General features: G+C 43.1%; 1 protein-coding gene across 1 annotated transcript in view; it reads right to left on the bottom strand.

The window, feature by feature from the left end:
- RHAG (Rh associated glycoprotein) overlaps positions 1-23342 on the bottom strand; it is a 260401-nt gene that overhangs the window by 84290 nt on the left and 152769 nt on the right. The window contains exon 6 of the mRNA XM_078647599.1: positions 10636-10773. Coding sequence (XP_078503725.1) covers positions 10636-10773 — 138 coding nt within the window. The remainder of the gene's footprint in view (positions 1-10635; positions 10774-23342) is intronic.

Raw genomic sequence — 23342 nt, 5'->3', positions numbered from 1 at the left:
ACGGGCCTCCCCAGGTGGAGCCTCGTCTGCTGTAGTGGGGCGCCCCTTTACCGTTTCAGTTGCCATTCCGTCCGCTTTTGGTCCACTGTGTCAAAATCCGCAATTCAGCTGAGTTGCGCCCACTCTTGCGGTGCAGCGATAGGCGGCTGTCACAGGACTCTCAAAATGGCGGCAGGCTCTTTCCTTTTTGGGCCTGGTCCACTGAAATGGCCCTGGGACACCTTGGAAATCGGACGCTTGTCTGCTAGGTCTTGGACCCCATTCTTGAAAGCGTCCCCTCCGCCTTGAGGATTCTACAAAAGTCTTGGGGGCCCCCGACTCCTGTAGGCTTCCGGTGGGGAGCGGCTGCCATGATTTCTCGCGGAATGACCACGACGGAGCCACGAGATGGTGGTGCTTTCATGCTGACGCCAGCTTCAGTCTGAAACATCCAGAAACAAGGTGGGGCTTTCATCGTTTGGGAAAAAAAATAGTTTTCATCCAATGAAAAGTGTTATTTTTAGGTCATATGATCAAGCCTTCCATCATTAGGAAACCAAAAGTAAAATGAACTAATGAAAAGTTTTATAAACAAGTCACATGACCTGTTATGCGGCATAGGGTATAAAAAGCGTAGAAAATCCGTTGGCACGTGAGGCGGCGTCAGTAGCGGACCGATGTGCGAATAGGCCGAAGGCAGCACAACGCGCCAAGATCCGGATGGCACCGAGGTGGTGTCCAGCAAGTTGTCGCACTGGTGTGGCCATCCTACAATGCTGAAAGTCGGCGTGGGGCGCCCCGTTGGCCTGTGAGATGGCGGCAGTAGCGGACCGATGTGCGAATGGGGCCAAAGGCAGCGCAACAATATTTTCTGAATAGAGGACACCACAAGGCGCTGAGATGCCAAGATCCGGATGGCACCGAGGTGGTGTCCAGCAAGTTGTCGCACTGGTGTGGCCATCCTACAATGCTGAAAGTCGGCGTGGGGCGCCCCGTTGGCCTGTGAGATGGCGTCAGTAGCGGACCGATGTGCAAATGGGGCCAAAGGCAGTGCAACAATATTTTCTGAATAGAAGACACCACAAGGCGCTGAGATGCCAAGATCCGGATGGCACCAAGGTGGTGTCTAGTAAGTTGTCGCACTGGTGTGGCCATCCTACAATGCTGAAAGTCGGCATGGGGCACCCCGTTGGCCTGTGAGATGGCGTCAGTAGCGGACCGATGTGCAAATGGGGCCAAAGGCAGTGCAACAATATTTTCTGAATAGAAGACACCACAAGGCGCTGAGATGCCAAGATCCGGATGGCACCGAGGTGGTGTCTAGTAAGTTGTCGCACTGGTGTGGCCATCCTACAATGCTGAAAGTCGGCGTGGGGCGCCCCGTTGGCCTGTGAGATGGCGTCAGTAGCGGACCGATGTGCGAATGGGGCCAAAGGCAGCGCAACAATATTTTTGGAATAGAAGACACCACAAGGCGCTGAGATTCGGTTAGCACCGAGGTGGTGTCTAGCAAGCTATGCAGCTGAGTTGCGTGCGCACTTGCGGCGAATAGGTCGAAGGCAGCACAACAATGTTTTCTGAATAGAAGACACCACAAGGCGCTGAGATTCGGTAGGCACCGAGGTGGTGTCTAGCAAGTTGCCGTACTGGTGTGGCCATCCTACAATCCTGCTCCGAATAACGGCGTGGGGTGCCCGAAGGGGGGGGGGGAGGCGGCGTGAACGGGCCTTCCTAGGTGGAGGCTCGTCTGCTGTAGTGGGGCGCCCCTTTACCGTTTCAGTTGCCATTCAGCTGAGTTTCGGCCGCTCTTGATGCTACAGCGACAGGCGGCTGCAAGAGGACTCTCAAAATGGCGGCCTGTTCTTTGGATTTGGGCCTGGTCCACTAAAATGGCCCTGGGACACCTTAGAACTCGGACGCTCGAATTTTTTTTCCTTTCCTCTACATGCAAAAAAAGGTAAATGCCCGGTACGTTACACGCTTCATCTGCCACGATGTACTCTCCAGAGGAACCGAAAAAAAATATAGTTATGGTAACTATACCATGCATCGTCATATGGAGAGGTGGCACCGATTAATTATAGTGCTGCATAAAAGAGAGATTTGGAGGAGAACCCCCGACCTGCCAGTACATTCATCAAAGAAGTGGCACTGACAGCATCAGAGGCAAGGGAAACGGTCCCAAATATTTAGAAGAACTTTGCAAAGATTAAAATGACATGTTTAGATTGTGGCAAATTAATTTCATGTGGACAGATGAGTGTTACTCTAATAAATACAGCATATGAACATCATCATAGTCGATGGTTGGTAGAGACATTTTGACTATATCCAGGACCTGCCCGTCCTCGCCCAAAATGGCGCCGGAATAAATGGGACTCGTAACTCCTTGTTGTGTACTGGTTGCACAACCTTGATATCACGAGATACGTATGCAGTTTTGAAGCACATGGCGGGCGGGGACGAGAATAGATTGAATATTTCGATATCCCTATTGATATTAAGTTCTGATGTGTTATTGATTACTGTACTATTGAAAGTTCGAATTAACGTCACCCATGGTACTTGCCCGCAAATGTATATCTAGATAATTTTATTGTAAGTGGCCCTGTCGTATTTTAATTATAAAATGTACGTCCACCGATTCCGCAACTGTTAGACACTTTAGTTCTTGCAACCTAAAGGCCCGCCCGTTACGTTCCTCTACAGTGTAAATGTCTACTCATCATATACGATTACAGTTTGCTCCGTGGCCGGCCCACGTGGTTATAGGCCCGTATTTGTATAATGACATTTTCACAATAAAGGTTTTTAAAAGAAAACATGGTAGTATTATATACATTGGTAAAGTTTTTAATAATAGTCACTGTTTTCGAATCAGTAAAAGGCAAGTGAAATAAAGCAGTCCAATTACATGAAGGGTAAAAGGTATAATACGCAGGAACGCAGTAAAGATAAATGGTCAAGGGCTGTTGTGTTTTCTACTCCTGCAACAGAAAGTGATCGATAAGAATCTGATATTCAGGCGTATCGGCGACTAAGACAGCAGGCCGACCCTCTTTTGCTCAACGGCTCCGTCATGGGACGAAGAAACGCCCTTTTTCTCGAAAAAGGAATATATTTTACTTGCAGGACAGTTGTAAATTTTCCGGGAAAGTACATTAGCCTGGAACATTATAACATATATTTAAGAAAAAATAATGTTCGAAAGCATCATTAGAATAAGAAAAGTAAAATGAACCAATGAAAAGTTTTATTAACAAGTCATATGACCTGTTATGCTTACGTTACGCGCTGCGCGTCGCTCCCCGGATCATTTCCGGATGCGCTAACGCGGCGCGTCATATGACGCATTACGCGACAACGCAGGTCTAGAATATAGTCAAAATGTCTCCACCAACCAGCGGTCGGAACACAACCCCTTTCAGCAGGCTAAATAGTTCTGTTAAATGACAACAGAAGGGACAGGCAACAAGAACCATCAGTCAAAGAGGGGAGGGCTAGTTCTTCTTTACCGGGTCACGTTGGGGCGCTACCGGAACTGATCGAATTGGTAGTCTACAGTGTTTCTGGATGTTTCAGACTGAAGCTGGCGTTAGCATGAGAGCACCACCATTTCGTAGCTCCGTCGTGGCCATTCGACGAGCAATAATGCTAGCCGCTCTCCACCAGAAGCCTGCGGGAGTCGGGGGCCCCCAAGACTTTTGTAGAATCTTCAAGGCTGAGGGGACGCTTTCGAGAATGGAGCCCAATCTCTAGCAGACAAGCGTCCGAGTTCCAAGGTGTCGCAGGGCAATTTTAGTGGACCACGCCCAAATCTGAAGAGCCGGCCGCCATTTTGAGAGTATTGTGGCAGCCGGCTATCGCTGCACCGCAAGAGCGGGAGCAACTCAACTACATGGTGAGCGAGACGCTGTAGTCGAAAGAGCGGGCGGTAAACAGCTGAATAGCGGAAGAGGCACAGTGTAGCAAAAGCGGGCGGAATGGCAACTGAAATGGTAAAGGGGCGCCCCACTACAGCGTGTCTTTAGGTGAAACGGATTGTGGGACAAGGTCAAGAATGGAAGAGTTACCAAAAGGCAAAAAGTTCCGCTTGATCCCGGGAGCCGGCCACCTATGTCGGGGGCGATCTCAGGCTACACCAGGAGAACACGACTTGGGGAGGGAGCCGGAGCCAAGCGCCCCCTCCGAGTCCGCGCCATCACACCGTCCCTCGGGGGCCTCCGTCAAGCGGTTCAGGGTGGCACCGCATTACATTGTTCACAAATGCAGTCACGTCCTCAAACAGTCCCCAGTTTACTTTGACAATAGTGAAGCTGAAGCAAGTGCAAATAGGCTTCAGACAGTGTTACAAGCACTCCTCAAAACTTTGAACCATCAGAGTGCATGAGTTTCATGCTCGATCGATTGAGCTAGCCGGATCGGGCAACAAAAAGTATAAAATAGTTATGTAAATAGTTGTTTAATAAAATGTTTTACCCTGTTACTTTGCTGGTGTGTTGTATATATTTGTAATATTTGCATAGAGTTTATCGTTATTTTGGGCGGGGTGGGTGGCGGAGCCGAGCTGTATTGCAGCCATCATGGTGTGGAGTTCAGTTCATCTCAATAGTTTCGTGTTTGTCATGAGGGGTTGTTCCTAATGTTTCTATTTTAGCGAGGTCAAAAAGAGATCCCATTAGTGGCCTACTGATTTTGCTCGATTCCTTTTGTTTTTTTACACGATTTTTCGCTATCTGCAAAGACTAAACAGAGTATTGCGACTTGTTTGTAAATAGAGAATGAACCAAAGAGTACCAATTCTAAAACAGTAAATGCTTGGATAACAATCAATCAAATGGAGAGAGAAGCAGGCACGACGGATTACAACGGGGGAAAAGGCCTGCGTTAACTACCCTTCACAATCTGCAAAGAGAGAGTACTCCTAATAGAAATGAGGGGGAGGGGGGGGCAGCATTCAAAGCAGATCAGTGTGCATAAACACGAAAATGTTTTTACTTACCACGTACTTGACATTCGACAGCTTATGATATTTGCTATTAAAAAACCATTGAAATTCACTGAAAAAACCATAGGTTAGAGACCATATATAGTTAGGAATTAGCATTTAAAAAACCTTGAAAATTCACTGAAAAAACCATAGGTTATAGACCACATATAGTTAGGGCGTAGCATTTAAAAAACCTTATTTTACTCACACAAAACCATTGAAATTCCATATATAGTTAGTTGCACTAACTATATATCGCGCACCTGCAATCCACTGCTGATGATGTCACATATTACATCATTCATGACATGGTCAGTGACATCACTGATGACATCACTGATGACATCTCAAATGAGTGGAAGTATAAGTGTCTGGACAAAGGATTTAGTAGGTGCATGACTGAATGTATGAGTGAGTGATTAAATGTGTCTCACTGAGTGCATGGGTTAGTGACTAAACTGTCTTAATTTGTGCATCATTATGTCTGTTGTTCTGTAAACTGCTGCATGTGTTGATCAGTAGCTATATGATTAACTATATGGGTTACTGATTGATTGTCCAAGTATTTGTATGGGAGACTGAGTGTGTGTGTGGCTGGCTGGGAGGTGTGTGACTCTGTGCAGATCAATGTGTACTTGTATCAATGATTGTATAAGAGAGTAAGTATGTGTTAGTATATGTTTGAAAATGTAAGGTGCTCTATGTTTAACTGTATAGATTAGAAAATGGAAGTGTGATTGATTCTTTACAGGACTGACTAGGTGTGTGAGTAACTCCATGGATGAGTGGCAGAGTGTGAGTGTCTGTATAGGTGTATGAGTGCATATGATAGTGTAAAGATGAGTGATTGTATGTATGAATGATTGTATGGGTGAATGAGTGAATGTGTGTGTAGACGTAGGAATCAGTGAGTGCGTATGTAGTAACTAGTATTGGTGTGTCAATGGTTTAAAAAATTATACTCTGTATTTAACACTGGGTGTAACAGAGGTTATATTAAAATGTGAGGAGATGCATTGTATTGTCACATGAATGATATCATCAGTGATGTGGTCATTGATGTCAAATGAGATGTCTTCAGTGATGTCATCAGTGATGTCATTTGAGATGTCATCAGTGATGTCATCAGTGATGTCACTGACCATGTCATGAATGATGTAATATGTGACATCATCAGCAGTGGATTGCGGGTGCGCGATATATAGTTAGTGCAACTAACTATATATGGAATTTCAATGGTTTTGTGTGAGTAAAATAAGGTTTTTTAAATGCTAAGCCCTAACTATATATGGTCTATAACCTATGGTTTTTTCAGTGAATATATATATATATATAGATATATATATACAAACAAAATCTCCCAGCTGGGAGAAAAACGGGACAAACTCATCAAATGAACTGTTGCAAGAATGGGGTGACCACATTTTGAAATCTTCATTAGGCCTAATCGAAATGTTGGTGAAACATATAGAAATTGGTTTAAACAAAATAAAGGAACAACTATGCGAGACAGAAAAAGAAATGGCGGCGCTGAAGATGTCTAGTGATATGATAACATTTAAAGAGGCACAAGAGTTGAAAAACATGAGGAAGTGGTGAGGGAAAGAAAGCATTCCAAATTCATCAGGGATGCGAAGGATTACGCTGAGGGTTGCATCTTTACATTTGCGCGTAAATTTGGCGCAATGAAGGAACAAGTGACATGGAGCAGCACTACAAGCATGTCCAGTTATGCATCATCTTTGGCAGAAAGTGAGGAAAATGAGACAGGAGCAGCAAACAAAAGAAAACTGTCTTTTTTAGGGGACATGCGTCTAGTACTGCAACAGAGGCAGTGGGAACAAAGTCGTTCCACATATCAACAACAAGGGAAAAGAGGAAGAGTGTGTCAGAGAACACAAAGAAACCAAAGAGAATGGGAACTACAGGTAGTAAATCTAGCCAAATGATCCATATCAGAAAGTGAAATCAACTTGTTGAAAAAAGGAATACATTTCTGCCCAACTTCAAGAATGGATCTTGCATAAGTGAGAATGATTTATACCTCTATATGAGAAAAATGTAACTTGCAAAATTCTTTCTGGAAAAGAACACACAAATAAAACGATCAAGTGTACAAGAAACACGACATATAAAGACAACCTGACAATACAAGAAAGGGATGCCCTAAAGAGCCTAATGAATGACCCTCAAATTGAAATCAAAATGGCAGACAAAGGCGGGAATATCGTCATACTTGAGAAAGGGGCATATGTTTTAGAGGCACACCGCCAACTGTGGAATAGTGCTTTCTATGAAAAGTTAAAAAATAACCCAACGGGAGAAATTAAATAAACAGTAGACATGAAACTACGGGAATGGACACAAAATGGCCAGTTAAATGAAGAAGAAACGAAGTACCTCACAGTAGACCACCTCGTAACTGCCACAATATATTTCCTACCAAAGTTGCACAAGGATCAGAAGAAACCACCCGGCTGACCAATCCTGTCTGCAAAGGGATCTCTCCTCAAACCTATGGCAAACTTTATTGATCACTTCCTGAGACCATACGTAACCCAACTGAGTTCATATATACGGGATACAATGGACATATTGAGACTACTTCAAAATACACCTTGGCAAGAGTCATATCTGTTAGTAACGATGGATGTCATATCCCTTTATGCTACCATAGGGAATGACTTTGATCTTGAAGCATGTAACTTCTTCCTACAAGATCGAAATATTGACTACAAGGAACATAATAACATGCTCAGTCAAATGATCGAAATCTGCCTGAATAAAAACATCTTTTTCTTCGGAGAAGAGGTGTATCGACAAAGAAACGGTACCGCAATGGGGTTCTCTTTTAGCCCCAGCTACGCCTGTTTGGCCATGGGATATTGGGGAAAGAAAGTAGCATGGAGTGTGGAAAATGATAGATTTCTAAGCAAAGTCATCAGCTGGAAGAGATTTATCGATGATCTGCTGATCATTTGAGACGAGACAGCAAAAGAGTTCCAAGATTACTTTGAAGTGCTGAACAACAGCATTACACAACTGAAGTTCACGTATGAGATAAGTGGATAACGCGTGGTATTCTTGGATACCGAAACCTATATCAAGAACAATCAGATCCACAAAACCTTACACAGGAAAAATACAGCTACCAATGCAACACTGGAAGCGTCCAGCTTTCACCAAGAGTCCCTCATCTCAAGTATCCCCTATGGTGAATTCTTGGGGATAAGACGGATATGCAGTGAAGTGGCCAAATGGATGAAACATGGAGCGAAACACATGTGGATTGTACATTTTTGATTAATAATTATTGAAAACAACTCAGAATAAAGAAATTCAAGCTCTCTCTACATCATGCCTGACCTGCTCTTCTTTATTAAACTGTAATGCTTTACCTTCTGAATTAATTCATGTAAAACTCTATGTCCTAGCATTCAAAACCGTTCTTTTACCTTTGTGATAGGTGACCGGAAATCTAGTTGAAGACTTGCCATTGAAAGGAAGTACAAATGCAATGCAATAAAGGGGAGATCAAATTTGTGGTGCTCAAATGACAATAGGCCTTTGTGTATTTAATTGCTGTAATACATTACATGAACATAATAAATTATGTCACATAAATTTACATTACTTTTACACCAATGTGAATTACATGAGGCCTAAGTTATGTTTGGATACTATATAGGGTTTTAACGAATGACATTGAATTGCAGTTTTTGAAGTTTTTCTTTAATGTGCTTCTAAATATTATGCAGTTGTCATGAGTGATCATGCTAGCACCGAAGCTTCCAACTGACCAGGTAAAAGAGCCATTAGCACACTCAAAAAGAAATACAAAAAACACCAGTAGACACAAAAAGACCAGAGACGTGAAGATTGAGGAGGAATGTATAATGGTGGCTGGAGCTGAGATACTAGAGCTGGGTCTTCCAGGCTAAGGGGAAATAGCCTTCCAATCAGATCGGCTGAAGGACTTTATCCAGGATCATTTATTAGCCAAGTAGTGGGGATAAGCTGTCTCACACCGTCTTGTTTTTTGGTTCCTGTATACTCAATTTGCTCACTGTATTTGGTGTTACCTGCACCCTTATTTTGTTTTTCTCATTCCTGCTTCCTTCCTCTCTAGTTTCGTACTTGATCAATCCATCTGATTCAGCCTTGGCCTTCTTTCCCAATTGCTGCTTGACCAACGTGTCATCTGCTGCTTAAAATCTCAAGTAAGTTCTCTCAGTAAATTCTGGACCTGTTAACAGCTATTGCTTATGGAGCATCTGATGAGTGACAATGGATTATACTATGAGAGTGTACACTTGTATACTTTTTATATGTAATGATATGCCCTGGTCATTATAGTGCAGTAGCAGTTTCAGTGGCAAGTGTTCTCCCGTTAAACACCTCTGAGCGAGAGAGTGAGAGAGATGTCTACCAATCTAAATAAATGGGAGACCTTAACTAAGCTTTAGTGTGTTTTACCTCATATCCATTTTCCTCTCAAAAGAATCTGTAGGTTGAAGATTATCCACTTCCCAGCCTGTCGTTCTTATTTGGTGGATAGTGGTGCAGAGACAAATTTAAAGTGCACAACTACAAATGTATGTTGTGGGGAGCACCTCATGATTTGTGCACACAGGTCATAGTAATTTATTCACTGTTTACAGAATAAGCCAGCATGTTTCTTTGGCCTTACAGGATGTCATTGAAGTGCATTTTTTATTTCAATAATTATTACTAAATGCCTGTATTTAATTATCTCCACTTCATATCCATGTATTATTTTACATGTATGATATATTAATAAAGTGTGGACCTGGTTGGGAAGCAACAGAGAGGCATTTCGCAATGATAGAGTAGGACATGGTTCAAGAGGGGATAAATATATAATTGGCCTGGAATTTGGGTAGTATGTACTCCCCCGTCTACAGACATGGACCTCGTTACGAGTTACTCGTAATTTATTGGGGTGATACCAATACTGGAATTCACAATACTAGCTAGAATCTCTCTGTGAGTTAACAGTACTCATGAGTTAATCTCCCCAGAATGGAGAAGAACCTGCCGAGTAAGGGATTACCATAGATGTTTAGCTCTGCTATGAGAACACGTGGTTAATATCTGGAGGGGGCATACACAGGTGGGGTGTGTAGGGTGGGGGACGAGAAGGGCACCTCGGGGTAGGAAAGCATGCAGTGTCTGTCCATCTCCACTTGGAGATTTAATTGGTGCTGCTTTTCACCCTGTAAAACCAGTCTGGTCTTTCCAGGCCCAGACATTTCAACTGTGGAAACACAGGCTCATTTGAAGTTGCCCATAATGGAATAGCCCCATTGACACTGCTCCAGGCCACAAGTGGTCAGTTCATAAATATTCCCAAACACAAGATGGGCTGAGTGCAAATCTCAGTTTATTTTGGCAAATTTGGAAACGTGCCCATTATATGTAAATAGGCACGTCAAAAAGAACATTCGTATTTAAAGAGGTGTGCCTGCAAGCACACTAAAACTACTATTGGTTGAAATTATGCAGGGATCAAGACAAGGACAGGCTCACTGAACGTGAACAGTTACAAATATTAAAACACAAAAAGATAGAGACATCTTTCAATACAAGTCCAAACTCTTAGCTCAAACATTTTTGAGAATGTTTTCTCTTCCTAAAATACTCACAGTCAAAAACTTAAATCCAAGCGTTGAGACGATTCCTGCAATAAATCCAATGGTCATGGCTCCATAGGGGTGGATATTCATGTCGGCACAGGTTCCCACTGCAACACCCCCTGCCAGAGTGGCATTTTGGATATGGACCTATATGAAGCATTAAAGCATACACATGTGATGAATTACCCGCAGGTGATGCAATGATACAAGCATTAAGCAAAAAACACAAATGTTATGGTAATTCCATTTTACCCATAAACAGGGACTTACAACCGAATGAGGTTTACAAACTCAAAAGAAACACTTGAATCTTCTTTCCAGTACATACTCGTTCATGAAGAAATATTGCTGCCCTAATGAATTCATGCTGTCTGTAAGGTTTTTTCAAAGCTGTGTAGTAGTGACCGTCCAACGTGTAGTGACCAAGATGTTTGATTCAGTCTCTGCAGTAGGGATCTACTGTATATAGTGCTATTGAATGTTAACAATCACTGAATGTTTCCATTTTAGCTTGCTGTGCATGTGAACTTTCTTTGAACTTCTTTTTCAGTAGCAGGCAATATGGTGTGGAGTTGAGGAATGCCTGCCAAAAGAGGGATCATCTATGGAAGATTTATAAGGAGTCACATGTGTGACTTCAAATATTTACCTCAAATCTATAGCATTGGTAGCTGGGATCCTCTTCAAGGTCTATCAGCATGTAACTGAGCTGGAGATTAGTAGTTGAGCTTTGTGAATTGATGGTGATATTACAAAAGCGATAATTCATTGACATATGGTCCACACAAGACAGGGAAATGCCTTTCATTTCAGCTATTAATGGACAAGTCTGTGCTATGCATTAGCAGAAGGCAACATAATCCAACTTTAAAGGAATGTGAACTGCTAAAAAATATAAAAAATGCACTGCTTTCTTCTAGCAAAAAATGAATAAACATTCTGAGCTTTCCATCTCTTTCATTGACTGTAGCGCCCCCTGATTTAACTGATAATTTGCCCATGAATTATTTAAACATTGGTATATTTCACAATTTTTAAGTAATAATATTTACAGTATAACAACTGATTTCAATTGTTCGTTCATCACTTTTGACTCTAGACTCAAGCAAAATACATGTAAATAAAGCAGTAGTAATATTTTCTATTTACCCTGCTTTCTTCAAGTTGCGTCCCTAGTCCAACCCCTTCCTCATGAGACCTTCAGCCCATGTATAATTTACTCTCCCATCCTTGTATGTAATGAACTAACATTCTTTGGTCTCCCAAATTCTTCTCAAATAAGTGGTTATTTTTTTTGCATAAACTGATCCAGCAATCAGGAGAGGATACTTCTTCCACTGCCATAACCAGACAACAAACCTCCCATTTGATATCTGTGGAGATATCTAAATTAAAGGATGAAAGACTTTCTGTTTTCATATTGCATGAACTCAATATTTCTTCATTGCGAAGGTTAACTGGGAAGAGCCATGGCTTCTGACTGGTGCTGTGTTGAAATATATGTGTCTAAAGAATAGACCTCAGTCTGCACAAACAAAAGCTTCTTTTTCTTCATATGTTGTATTTTGTAGATCCTTTATCAGCATTATCCCAGTTAAGTGTTGTGACTTGACTTGGTTACAATGGATCCTTCCCAGAGTTCAAAGTCCCTGCTGCTCAGCCAGTGAGTGAGGTCATATGATAGTTGGAATGTTAACAGTGTTTGTGCTTGGATGAGTGGATAGCAGGATGTTGCTCCTGGTGGGGTTCTACCTGATTTACTTGTAACCCGGTCTGAACCTAATAAAACAACATTTGTGAAAGGAAAAAAACCTGTAAAGACAAGAACACAATCACAAACATACAGATTACGTGCCTGCAATGTGGTGCCTAGATGGTTGAGTGCTTCGTGCTCTCCCAGTATGGTGTGCTGCGTGCACTTGATGAATACATCATTAGTAGTGACCATCTCCTGAATAGAGAGACAGTGATCTAACCATGGTATGCGCATTATTACTCTCATGACTTTATGCATCACAGAGGAATGGTACAAAAAACACACTGCGATTTATGTGCACAAGGGCAGTAATTGCCAATATACTACAGTATCAATCAACTCAAACAATATCAATTTGAAAACCAGTGAGTATAAGTTACCACACCATTTTTATCCATCTTTAAAAGTCGGTGATTATGCTCTCGTAACAATCGTGCGGGCGTAACCAATATTGCGTGCACACCATACTGGGAGAGTACGAAGCACTCAACCATCTAGACACCACATTGCAGGCACGTAATCTGTATGTTTGTGATTGTTTTCTTGTCTTTACAGGTTTTTTTTCCTTTCACAAATTTTGACGAAAGGACACTAACTGTAAGTACACAGTTAGGTTACTGTGACCGAGGGTTGGGTACACCTTAGCGTGTGTACACCGCTCTGGTCACGCACACTTGGTCCTGACGAAAACCTGGCAATTCCAGCTGCAGGTTGAAACATGTAGACCTTTTTATCTTTTTGCACAAATTCTTCACCCTACACAGATAGTGACGGTCAATTTAACCTATGTAAGTATCGAAGCGATCTTTTAACATTGTCCAGTAGCTTTAGAATAACGTTTTTTTCCATAGAGTTATATCTTGTCAATTTTTAATCCACTATTTCACTTACACTCACGAAAAAAATAACCCGCTCCACTGTAATCAGGTGTCGCAGCACACCCGGATGGCATTCAGCTGTCCGGGTGGGGCCCCGACGATGAAGCATGTCACCAACTAGGTTGGAGAGTGAGGGGTCTTCTAATAGAAGGAAACTTTCCATTTGTGTACTTCCTCTCCCCACACTTTGTTGAGACCCTGACAGGTCCTGTGGTGGTACATTTGTTGTCTCATTTCCTGACAACATAGCACCGTCTTAGGCAGGTGGTGAAACCCTGTTAGGTGGCAGGATTAAGGACCCAGTATTTGTTGAGATGGTGCCGCTTGAGATCTTTTTTGAAGCTGAGATGGGAGGGGTTGCAACGTAGATCTTTGGGGAGTGAGTTCCAGATAGTAGGCACATTTCCCAAGAAAGAGCGTAACTGGGTAGATTTCTTGCTTACCAAAGGAGTTGCTAGCATGAGAGTATTTTCACTCCTCATTTCTCTAGAGCAGCCTGCTTTGTGGAGTTTGTCTAAGAGATACAATGTGGTATGATGATGCAAGGCTTTATGCGTAATGCAAGCATGCATGTAGTTGGATCTGCCTTCGATGGGAAGCCTTTCAAGATCTTTGAGGATGGGGGAGATGTGATCAAACCGCGTACAGTCCGAAATTAGCCTGGCCGCAAGGTTAAGGACTGATTTGATTGGGGCCAGGTGGACTTTCGTTGTTCCAGAGAGAATGGCATTACCATAGTCCGATCTAGAAAGTATTAGTGATTGAACAACTAATTTAAAGTCGTCAGCAGGAATGAAGGGTTTCATTTTCTTGAGGTGATGTAGAGAGAAGAGAGAGTCTTTGGCCGTGTTTTTTATGTGGAGGAAAAAGGCTGACGTTCTGGTCAATGCTTATTCCGAGGGATGTAACTGAGTTAGAGGTGGACAAAGAGCAGTTGAGAGCTTTAAGGTCAGAGATCCTGTGTTGAATGGGAAGCCGGTTGTTTTTAGGAGCGAAGAGAATTACTTTAGTTTTTTTTAGGGTTGAGTTTAAGGTGATTCTGATGGAACCATTGTTGAATCTTAGTCAGGGCATCATTGAAGTGCAGAATGTCAGCTTGGGATTTGATTTTATATTAAAGCTGGGTATCGTCAGCATAGAGGTGGTAGTTGATGCCTGCTTGCTTAATAAGGAGGGTGAGGGGTTCTATGAAGAGGTTAAATAGAGAGGGAGAGAGAATGGAACCTTAGGGAACACCCAGGGAGAAAGGAATAGGTTTAGAGGGGCAATTGCTGATTTTAATTTGTTGGGTTCTGTGCTAAAAGAAGGAGGGGAACCATTTGAGGACAGGACCATTGAAGCCGAACCAATCTTTGAGGGTGTTTAGTAAGGCGGAGTGGTTAACACCATCAAAAGCAGCAGAGAGGTCAAGAAGAATGAGAAGGGAGGCCTCCCCCTTGTCGAGGGAGTGATGGATGTCATTGACAATTTCGATCATAGCAGTTTCAGTACTGCAGCCCTTTCTAAAGCCTGACTGTAGTGTGTCCAAAAGGCTGAAAGGATCAATGTGCTTGTCCAGTTGGAGCAAGGGGCATTTTTCGAGGGCCTTGGATAGAAGAGGAAGATTAGAGATAGGATGCAGTTTGTTACGGTCGGTGGGGTCAACTGTAGCATTTTTGAGGGTGGGAGTGATTTGGCCAAGCTGGAGGGAAACAGGGACACACCCTGTGGCCAAGGAGGAATTGATGATGGTAGTCCAATAAGGTGCAATGATATGCTTTAAATCTTGAATGAGGTTTGCGGGGAGAAGGTCCAAGGTATGAGAGGAGGGTTTAAGCTTAGTGATGATGTTGAGGACTTCCTGCTCTGTAACTGGGCTGAAGTTAAGTCAAGATGCATTATTTTTTAGCATGGACTGGTGGGGAGATGTTCCGGAGGGGCGAAGGTGGGAGGGAGATGCACAGAGTCAGGAGGGGGTGAAGGTGTAAAAAGAGACTTGGATGGGAGGTCATAGAGGGGTGATGAGCACTGTGGTGGGAGGGTAACCGCAAAAGATAGATCAATCTTGGCGATTTTTTCAGAAAAGCAGTTCACAATTTCTTCACATTTTTCGATAGAGGCCTTCAATTTGGGGGGGGGCAGAAGCTGTTTAATTTTTGATAATGCTGAATAGTTCCCTGGGTCTATTTATATCTCGGTCGAGCTGGGCATGGAAGAAGGAGGACTTTTCATTGAGGATGTTATGTTATGATATGTTATGTTAAAAATATTTCTTAAGCGCTCTTACACCAGGCGGTTTCATGGCGCTGATAGAAGAGGAGCTGAGACATAGGGTACTTATTGATATGCTTGAGAAAATAAGAGAGTTTTCAGGAGAGTTCTTAATTTAGTGTAGGATGTGGCCAATCATAGCTCATTAGGGAGGGAGTTCCAGAAACGGAGGGCTAAGAAGGAAAATCTCGGACCTCCATGCTTTTTCCGTCTGAAGGTGGGGATGGTAAGCAAGTGAAGATGGGAGGAACGGAGCTCGCGTGACGGGGTGTAGCGTTGAATCCGGGAAGAGATGAAGGAAGGGGATTGGTTGGCGAGAGCTTTAAAGATGGTACAGCCAAGTTTGAAGAAACAGCGTTTGGCAACAGGTAGCCAATGCAAGCTCTTCATAAGGGGACTAACTTGTTGGTGTCTAGGTTGGTAAAAGATGAGCCTAGCTGCCTGATTTTGTACGAGTTGCAGGCGATGGAGTTGGTGTGCCGGGATGCCGACATACAGGCCGTTCGCGTAGTCGATGCGGGAGGTGACAAGAGCCATAATGACAAGGATGAGAGCTTCCTTAGTAAGGAATCTGCAGATTTTGCGGATTCTGCGGAGATGGAAAAAGCAGGAGGAAACTACTGTATTGATTTGGGGCTTAAGCGATAGGTCGCTGCAGATGGTTACTCCGAGGCTCTTTACAGAGTTAACAGGGTTGGGAGCGGAGCCTAATGAAGACGGCCAGAAGCTGGGGTTCCAGGGGTTAACGGAACCTCCGACTAAAACCAGCTTGGTTTTATCGGGGTTGAATTTGAGTTGACTGTGGTACATCCATTCACTGATAAAGATCATGGTGGTTTGAAAGTCAGTGATGGAAGTGTCAGAGGAGTCAATGTTAAAAACCAGCTGGAGGTTGTCAGCATAATTGAAGATAGTGACAGGGTTGTTGCGTAAAGACATGATATGGGGTTGCAAATATAAATTAAAAAGAAGGGGCGAGAGGGCCGAGCCCTGGGGAACCCCACAGGTTAGGCTGTTTTTTTTGCCGAGAAATTATTGAGGCGCACAGCCTGGGAGAGCCCGTCAAGGAAGGAGATGATCAATTTAGGGCCAGGCCCTGGTTGCCGGCGTTGCCGACACGATCGATCAGGAGTTCATGATCGACCGTGTCAAACGCCGCCGAGAGATCCAGGAGCACCAGGGCCTGAGAGATGGTATTGTCGGCTCCATTTCTAAGTTCGTCCATCACTGCCAGAATGACGGATTCTGTGGAGTGGGCGGGCCTAAAGTCCGCTTGCCGGGGATCATGGATGTGTTTTTTGTAATTAGCCCTTGCGGTTCTGAGGAGGGCAAGATTTGGGGGGGAGGGGTGTTGTATCCACATGTGTTCGGTCAGTCTAAACGAGCGTCTCTCATTGTTGAGATCAGGATTAAACCAGGATTTGGCGGGGATGTTTTTTGTGGTTTTAATTTGGCTGGGGCAATTTGGTCAAGGACCTCGATGATGGATTTGTTGTAGTGTTCGGTAAGGTCATTAGCATTGTGTGAGGCAGATGAAAGGTAAAGTTTTGCTTTAGTCTTAGTCTCCAGTTCGCCTGGAGGAATAAGGTGAAGATTTCTGGTTAATTTCCTATTTAAGATGTTTTTAGGAGAAGGGGGAGGTACGGCGCTGTTGATCGTGCAGAGGATAAGGTGATGGTCCGACCAGTCAATAGGGACAATGTGGGAAAGGTAAGCAAGATCTTTGCTAGTAATGATTGCGTCAAGAGTAGCACCTTTGGAATGTGTTGGCGAATGGCAAAGTTGATTCAAGTCAATAACGTCGAGGAGGTAATTGAGGATGTTAACCGAGGGATCATCCTTATTGTTCAGGTGAATATTAAAGTCTCTGAGGAAGAGATTTTTGGAGTTGGAAATTGAGGCTTCGGAAAGTAGGTCAGATAATTCTTCCACAAAGGGTCACCAGGGGGATGGTAGACATTATGTAGCAGAATAGGTGGGGAACCTTGAACTTTAAGTTTGGCTCCAATGTATTCGAAAGTGGCTTGATCGGAATTCTGAACAAGACGGAGTTGGAGTTGATCTTTATAGATTATAGCTAGGCCCCCACCAATTTTGTCAAGCCTATCTTTTCTGAGGATGGAGTAACCTGTGGGAGAGATCAGGTCAAGAATAGATGAGGAGTGAGCCGTGAGCCAGGTTTCCATAAGAACAGCGATGTCAATGGCTTCATTAACGATGGTTTCCGAGATTTCTGTTGCATGTTGTGCGGCCAATCGACAGTTGACCAGCAAGCAGTTGAGGGATTTATGGTTGGTTTTGGGGGACAGCAGGAATGGATAAGGGTGAGTTTTGGAGGAGGTCTGGGTTAGCCAGGGAAAGTAGGGATACAGCTTTTCCCCAGGATCACCGGAATAGTGGAGTGAAGTGTATGAGGGTCAGTAATCACGGTGAGTTGTGGAGGAGGCTTGGGCAAGCCAGGGGAGGTAGGGATTCAGCTTCTCCCCAGGTTCACCGGAATAGTGGAGTGAAGTGTAGGAGGGTCAGTAGTCATAGAGCTAGGGGGTAGGTATTATTTAATGCCAAGGGTCTGGGGAGGAGAGATGGATTGGGGCTTCGGATGGTGTAAGAGGACAGTTACCGGGAGGTCCATCGGTTGAAATACCGTAAGGAGTAGTACACCGTTGTTGAGGGAAAGTATGTAAGTTTGTAGAGAGCCCATGGTAAAGGGATGATTGGCAGGATTAGTATCAGAGAGGGAGTTAAAGTCTTTCTTGAGAGATGAAAGTTCCAACAACAGGATAGAGAAGTGGAGTTTGATGTTAAGAAGCGATTGGGTTAAGAGCGTGGAAGGTAAGGAGGCAAGGAGGTCGGGGGAGAGGGGCATGTTCCACATTAGACAGGAAGAGAGGAATAGGAAGTAGACGTGGAGGGAACCCAGGTGGTAGGGAGTGAGGTGTGTTCCAGCTGCTAGACTGAGGATGAATTGTAGTGGGGGAGCCTGCATACCCAGGGGCCTGATGGGTGCTGTGAAAGGATGAGGTGGCATGGGGCGAAAAAGGAGGGGTGCCATCTTGTGTATGGGCGTGGGGGTCATTTAGATTGGAAGAGATTGGTGTCCTTAGTGGATCAGTAGGGGGGTCGGTACGAGGGGAAGCAGTGTGTAGGGGGATCGGAGTAGGGGAATCAGTCTGAGGGGGCTGAGAGGAATGAGAGGTAAGAAGGGAGTGATTAGTGTTGAGTGGGAGAGCATCAGGAGGAGGGGAGAGGATTTGGATGGCTGAGTGGGATGACGGAATATCAGGAGAAGGTGGAGAGGCAGATAAGGCGAGGGGAGAGTGGGTTTGACTGGCTAAGTATGATGTGGAAATGTCAAGCGAGGGAGAGGATGGGATCAGAGGTCCGGGATTAGGAGACTTCATAGGTAGTTGCAGTATCAGGGAGCGGCTGGGTTGGTGTCAAAAGGGGCAAAGCCGGGAGGACTTCCTGTGATTGAGAGACCGCAGTGATATGGAAAGGAGAAGATAGTAGATTGTCTAAGGAGCTGAAGTGACAGCTTTTTAAACAAAACTACATTACCCATAATGCATTTCAGAGACAACAGGAAATACTAATGACAGAAAATTAGCATGATGCTACATAAGGAGCCAGAAACCCAGCCACTTTCTCTTTTCTTGCTGCTGCGATAGTTAAGTATTTTTGTCTAAGCAATTTTGTTTTACAATATCTTGCCTATTTGTAACTCTGTGAAATAATTATATATTTTAGTTATGTTTTAGGTGTGGTGTTTGTAAGGGTAAAGTGTGGGAAATTAAGGAATTATCAATTAACAATTAATTATTAATCTATGAATATTTACTTAATTGATTATTAATTATACCAATTGTATAATAATTATATTTTTCAGATATATTTTAGGTGCGGGCTACTGAGTTTGTTGGGATATAGGGTGGGAATTAATTAAGTCATAATGAATTAACAATTAATTATTAATGTATTATTAAGAATTTACTTGATGATCGATTATGTACATAGTGTAGTAACTTTATATTCTAGTTATATATTAGGTGTGGGATGTTGGGTGTGTTTCAAATATACATTTTGGAAAGGTACATAATAATTACCTAACAATAATTTATTAAGTTATTATTCATTTTTTTATTGCTAACTAATTATGTACTTTATTCAATACATTCAATACTGATTAATTGTACTTGTATTTTAATTGCAGGTTTGTAGGGCTTTAGTGTGGATTGTTAAGTAAGTAATAATAAATTAACAAATAATTAATTGTTGATTAAATAGTTAACTGATTATCATTTATGTAGATTGTGATATACTTACTTTTTCAGTAATATTTTGAGAGTGGCCTGCTAGTTTTGTAGGGGTATAGTGTGGGAAGTTCATTAAGTAATGCATAATGACACTTCATATTAATTGATAATTAACTATTAAATTATCGAATAATCATTTTAATTGTTTCCTAATATATATATATATATATATATATATGGCGTAGCTTGTCACACCGAACCAGGAAAAGTTCAATAACAGCAACAAAGAGCCGACCCATAGAGTGCTGGTGAACAGTGATTTATTTCTTCAAAGCCAGCGCTGCCGCCACGACGCGTTTCGCCTCCCAAGGAGGCTTGTTCACATGATAAATATATATATATATATATATATACATATATATATATGATCAAGACCGGGGTTCCCCAGTCAAAATGCGTCATGCTGCTGTCTTGGATGAATAAAGCACTGTATTTGTAAAAGAACCTACTAAGTGGTCCGTATCTGTTTTCTGTGACACCATTGTCGTTTCAGGAGTGTGGAGGATATATATATATATATATATATATATATATATATATATATATATATATATATATATATATATATATATATATATATATATATATATATAAATCAATAATGTACAAATACAACGATTCAAATATTTAATGTGTTTGAAGTGAAGTACTTGCCTACTGTTGCACAGACTGGAGGAGGAATAGTAAATCTTACCCCTCGGAAGTCCAAGACTTTCCCTACTGTTGCACCCTGCTTACCTTCCTGAGTCCAATGCTTTCCCTACTGTAGACCTGTTTGGAGTTAGAATAGTAAATTTAACATATCTGAAAGGCTAAGCTTCCCCTTCTGTTGAATAAACAAGAGTTGTGAAAAACAATAGGGAGAGCAAGGTTTTTAGTTCACATAGGTGAATGGGGGAATACTCCTATATCCTTGGGTATATCATTAGAAAACAGACAAGGAGTACCACCAGCATGGAATCGCCGATTCCTAATGGGGTATGTGGTTAAACAAAAAGCGAGAAAGTTCTCCTTTTGTTAAGAAACCCCTCACTCACCACCTAGTGGTGACATGCTTCATCATCGGGGTCCACCCTAATGACCTAGCGTCATCAGGGTGTGCTACAACACCTGTTTACAGTGGAGCAGGTTGTGAGTGAGGGTGCGTGAGAAAAAAATGTAAGTGTGTTAAAAATTGTCCTGGTTTAACTGAGGAAAATAAGATTTTATTTGTAAGCAACTGGACAATGTTAAAATCAAGTGGCGAGATATAGTGAGGGTAATTATGAGCCCATGTATCTCTATGTGTCTCTGGTCTACATGTTTCAACCATAAAGGTGTAAAATAACCAGGTTTTCTTCAGGACCAATAAACCCTGAGAGTGGATGGTGTGCGTCCCCTAAAAGACGCACCCGGTCCTACTCTCTGGGACCACAAAGGGGCAGAAGTGTGCCTGTGCTGTGGGCTTGAACCTCGTCGGGTAAGCCTAAAAAAATCAAAATACCTGTAAAGGAAAAATTAAGACTGATGTCAAATATTAAACTTTTACAAGCCTGTTACGTAGTGCAGTGTCTCACATTCGTGTCTGCATGCTGTTACTCCCAATGGGAAAAGTACCTTTTGCTTAGCGTTGCAAAAGTACTGGCACAAATGATTGCGAGTTGTGCCTCTTCTCAGTGTGATGATGTGGAAGTGCCTGGGCCGTAATTTATGCAAAAGATTGTTTACCACAACTAGCACGCTTGTCAGTTATACGTGCGTCAATATCTATTCAATTCACGCGCATTCCATAGACTTTATGTGGCGTGATAATGTCTCGCATTCTTATTGTGCGGGCGAGGTCATTTTTAAGGAAAGTGCATGAACTGCCATACTCAACACACTCAACCCATGCCGGACTCACGTACATAAAACATTTAAGACACACAAGTGGTTGGTTTAAAGCTTACTCTCATTCGGGTATTTGGATACCTCATAGGGCGGGGAGAGGTTATCCTCAATACAAAAACGTATTCTGAAACAAAAGATTAGTAAAGAGTTTCATGAATAACGAGTGGATCAAAAGCGTCTCAGAAAAAACGGAGCCATGCTCAATGGTATGTGCAGCCCGTTGGAGATCTGTGCGCTCGTCTAACTAGGCGATTACTTACAGTTTTGGTGCGAGGTGAATGGCCGTTTACCTATTACCATCCTCCGCCCTGTTACAGTGTGGCCGGGGGCTCGGGAACTGAGATATACACAAAACGCTTCCGCAATGGGCGGAGTTGTGTGCCGGTCACGTGGGGCGGCACTGGGAGCGTCAGAAGTGCAACCTCTGAAACGGTGGCTGCGGAGGTTCAAGCGCGCACTGTTATTGAAGGGTTCGATTCCCGACTGGGGAACCGACGGGGGATCTGAATTAAAATGGAAATAAGGACTGAATCAGTACAATAATATATATCATGGTAAAAGGATAATTGCGGTAAATCCAAGGTCCAATTGTTATGAACCATTGAGTAGGAAATGGATTTGAGGTTATGATTTTAAGATATTGAGTATGGGTATTCACCATAAACTCAGCAATTTTTAGGGATTAGAGAAAGATAAAGTACATGTATACTGTTGTTGGGAACGAACCATCATTACCGGTGGGTGCTGATGGGGCTGAAGATTGCACGAATTGCCATATTGAGAAGGTGCAAAAAAAAGGGGGGGGGGGGTTGGTTGGTGGGGTTCTATATGTGACAGAACATGCTGTGCGTTTGGAACAGGGAAGGTACAGATAGGGATGGTTCCCAGTGTGGCAACATATCCTATGGGTTAGTTCAGGTATGTGACTGCAGTAATGATCTGCTGACGCCAAGGTGATTGGAGAGGGTCAAATGTAGTGTCATTTGAGTACTGAATGCCACGGAATATTGTCATTGAGGCCTGTTTTGTGGGTCGACAATCTGTAGACCCAACGTTGCTCTTTTTCATATAAGAGTCGCTGAGTATTGGGTCCAGATGGAATTTGTTCAATGACGGTCCATCTCATGTCATTTGGTGTATGTTGAGCCTCTAGAAAATGGTCCGTGAGTTTCGTCGCATTTTTCTTGCACCGTATGGTGCTGCGGTGCTCACAGATGCGTTGCTTGACTTTGCGAGTTGTCATGCCTACGTAAGATTTCCCGCAAGCACACTTGATCAAATATACGACAATGGCACTGTTGCAGTTCGTATGTGCACGTTGTTCCCAGACTTTGCCTTCCTCCAAGTCCAAAGTCTTTGTGTTTTCTGTGAGGTGACATACACTACAGTCCCCGCATTTGAAGTGTCCTGTTATTGGTGGAAGGTTCCATGCTGTTGTGATACTCGGGTTCAATCAATCAATCAATCAAGTCATTTATAGAGCGCACTACTCACCCGTAGGGTCTCAAGGCGCTGGGATGGGGGGGGGGGGGTGCCGTTACTGCTCGAACAGCCAGGTCTTGAGCTTCTTCCTGAAGGAGAGGTGGTCTTGGGTCAGGCGCAGGTCGGTCGGGAGTGAGTTCCAGGTCTTGGCGGCCAGGTAGGAGAAGG

Source organism: Lissotriton helveticus, chromosome 6, assembly GCF_964261635.1.
Source record: "Lissotriton helveticus chromosome 6, aLisHel1.1, whole genome shotgun sequence".
Classification (NCBI taxonomy): Eukaryota; Metazoa; Chordata; class Amphibia; order Caudata; family Salamandridae; genus Lissotriton; species Lissotriton helveticus.
The sequence above is the reverse complement of the archived record's forward strand: the minus strand, read 5'-3'. Positions and strand labels throughout refer to the sequence as shown.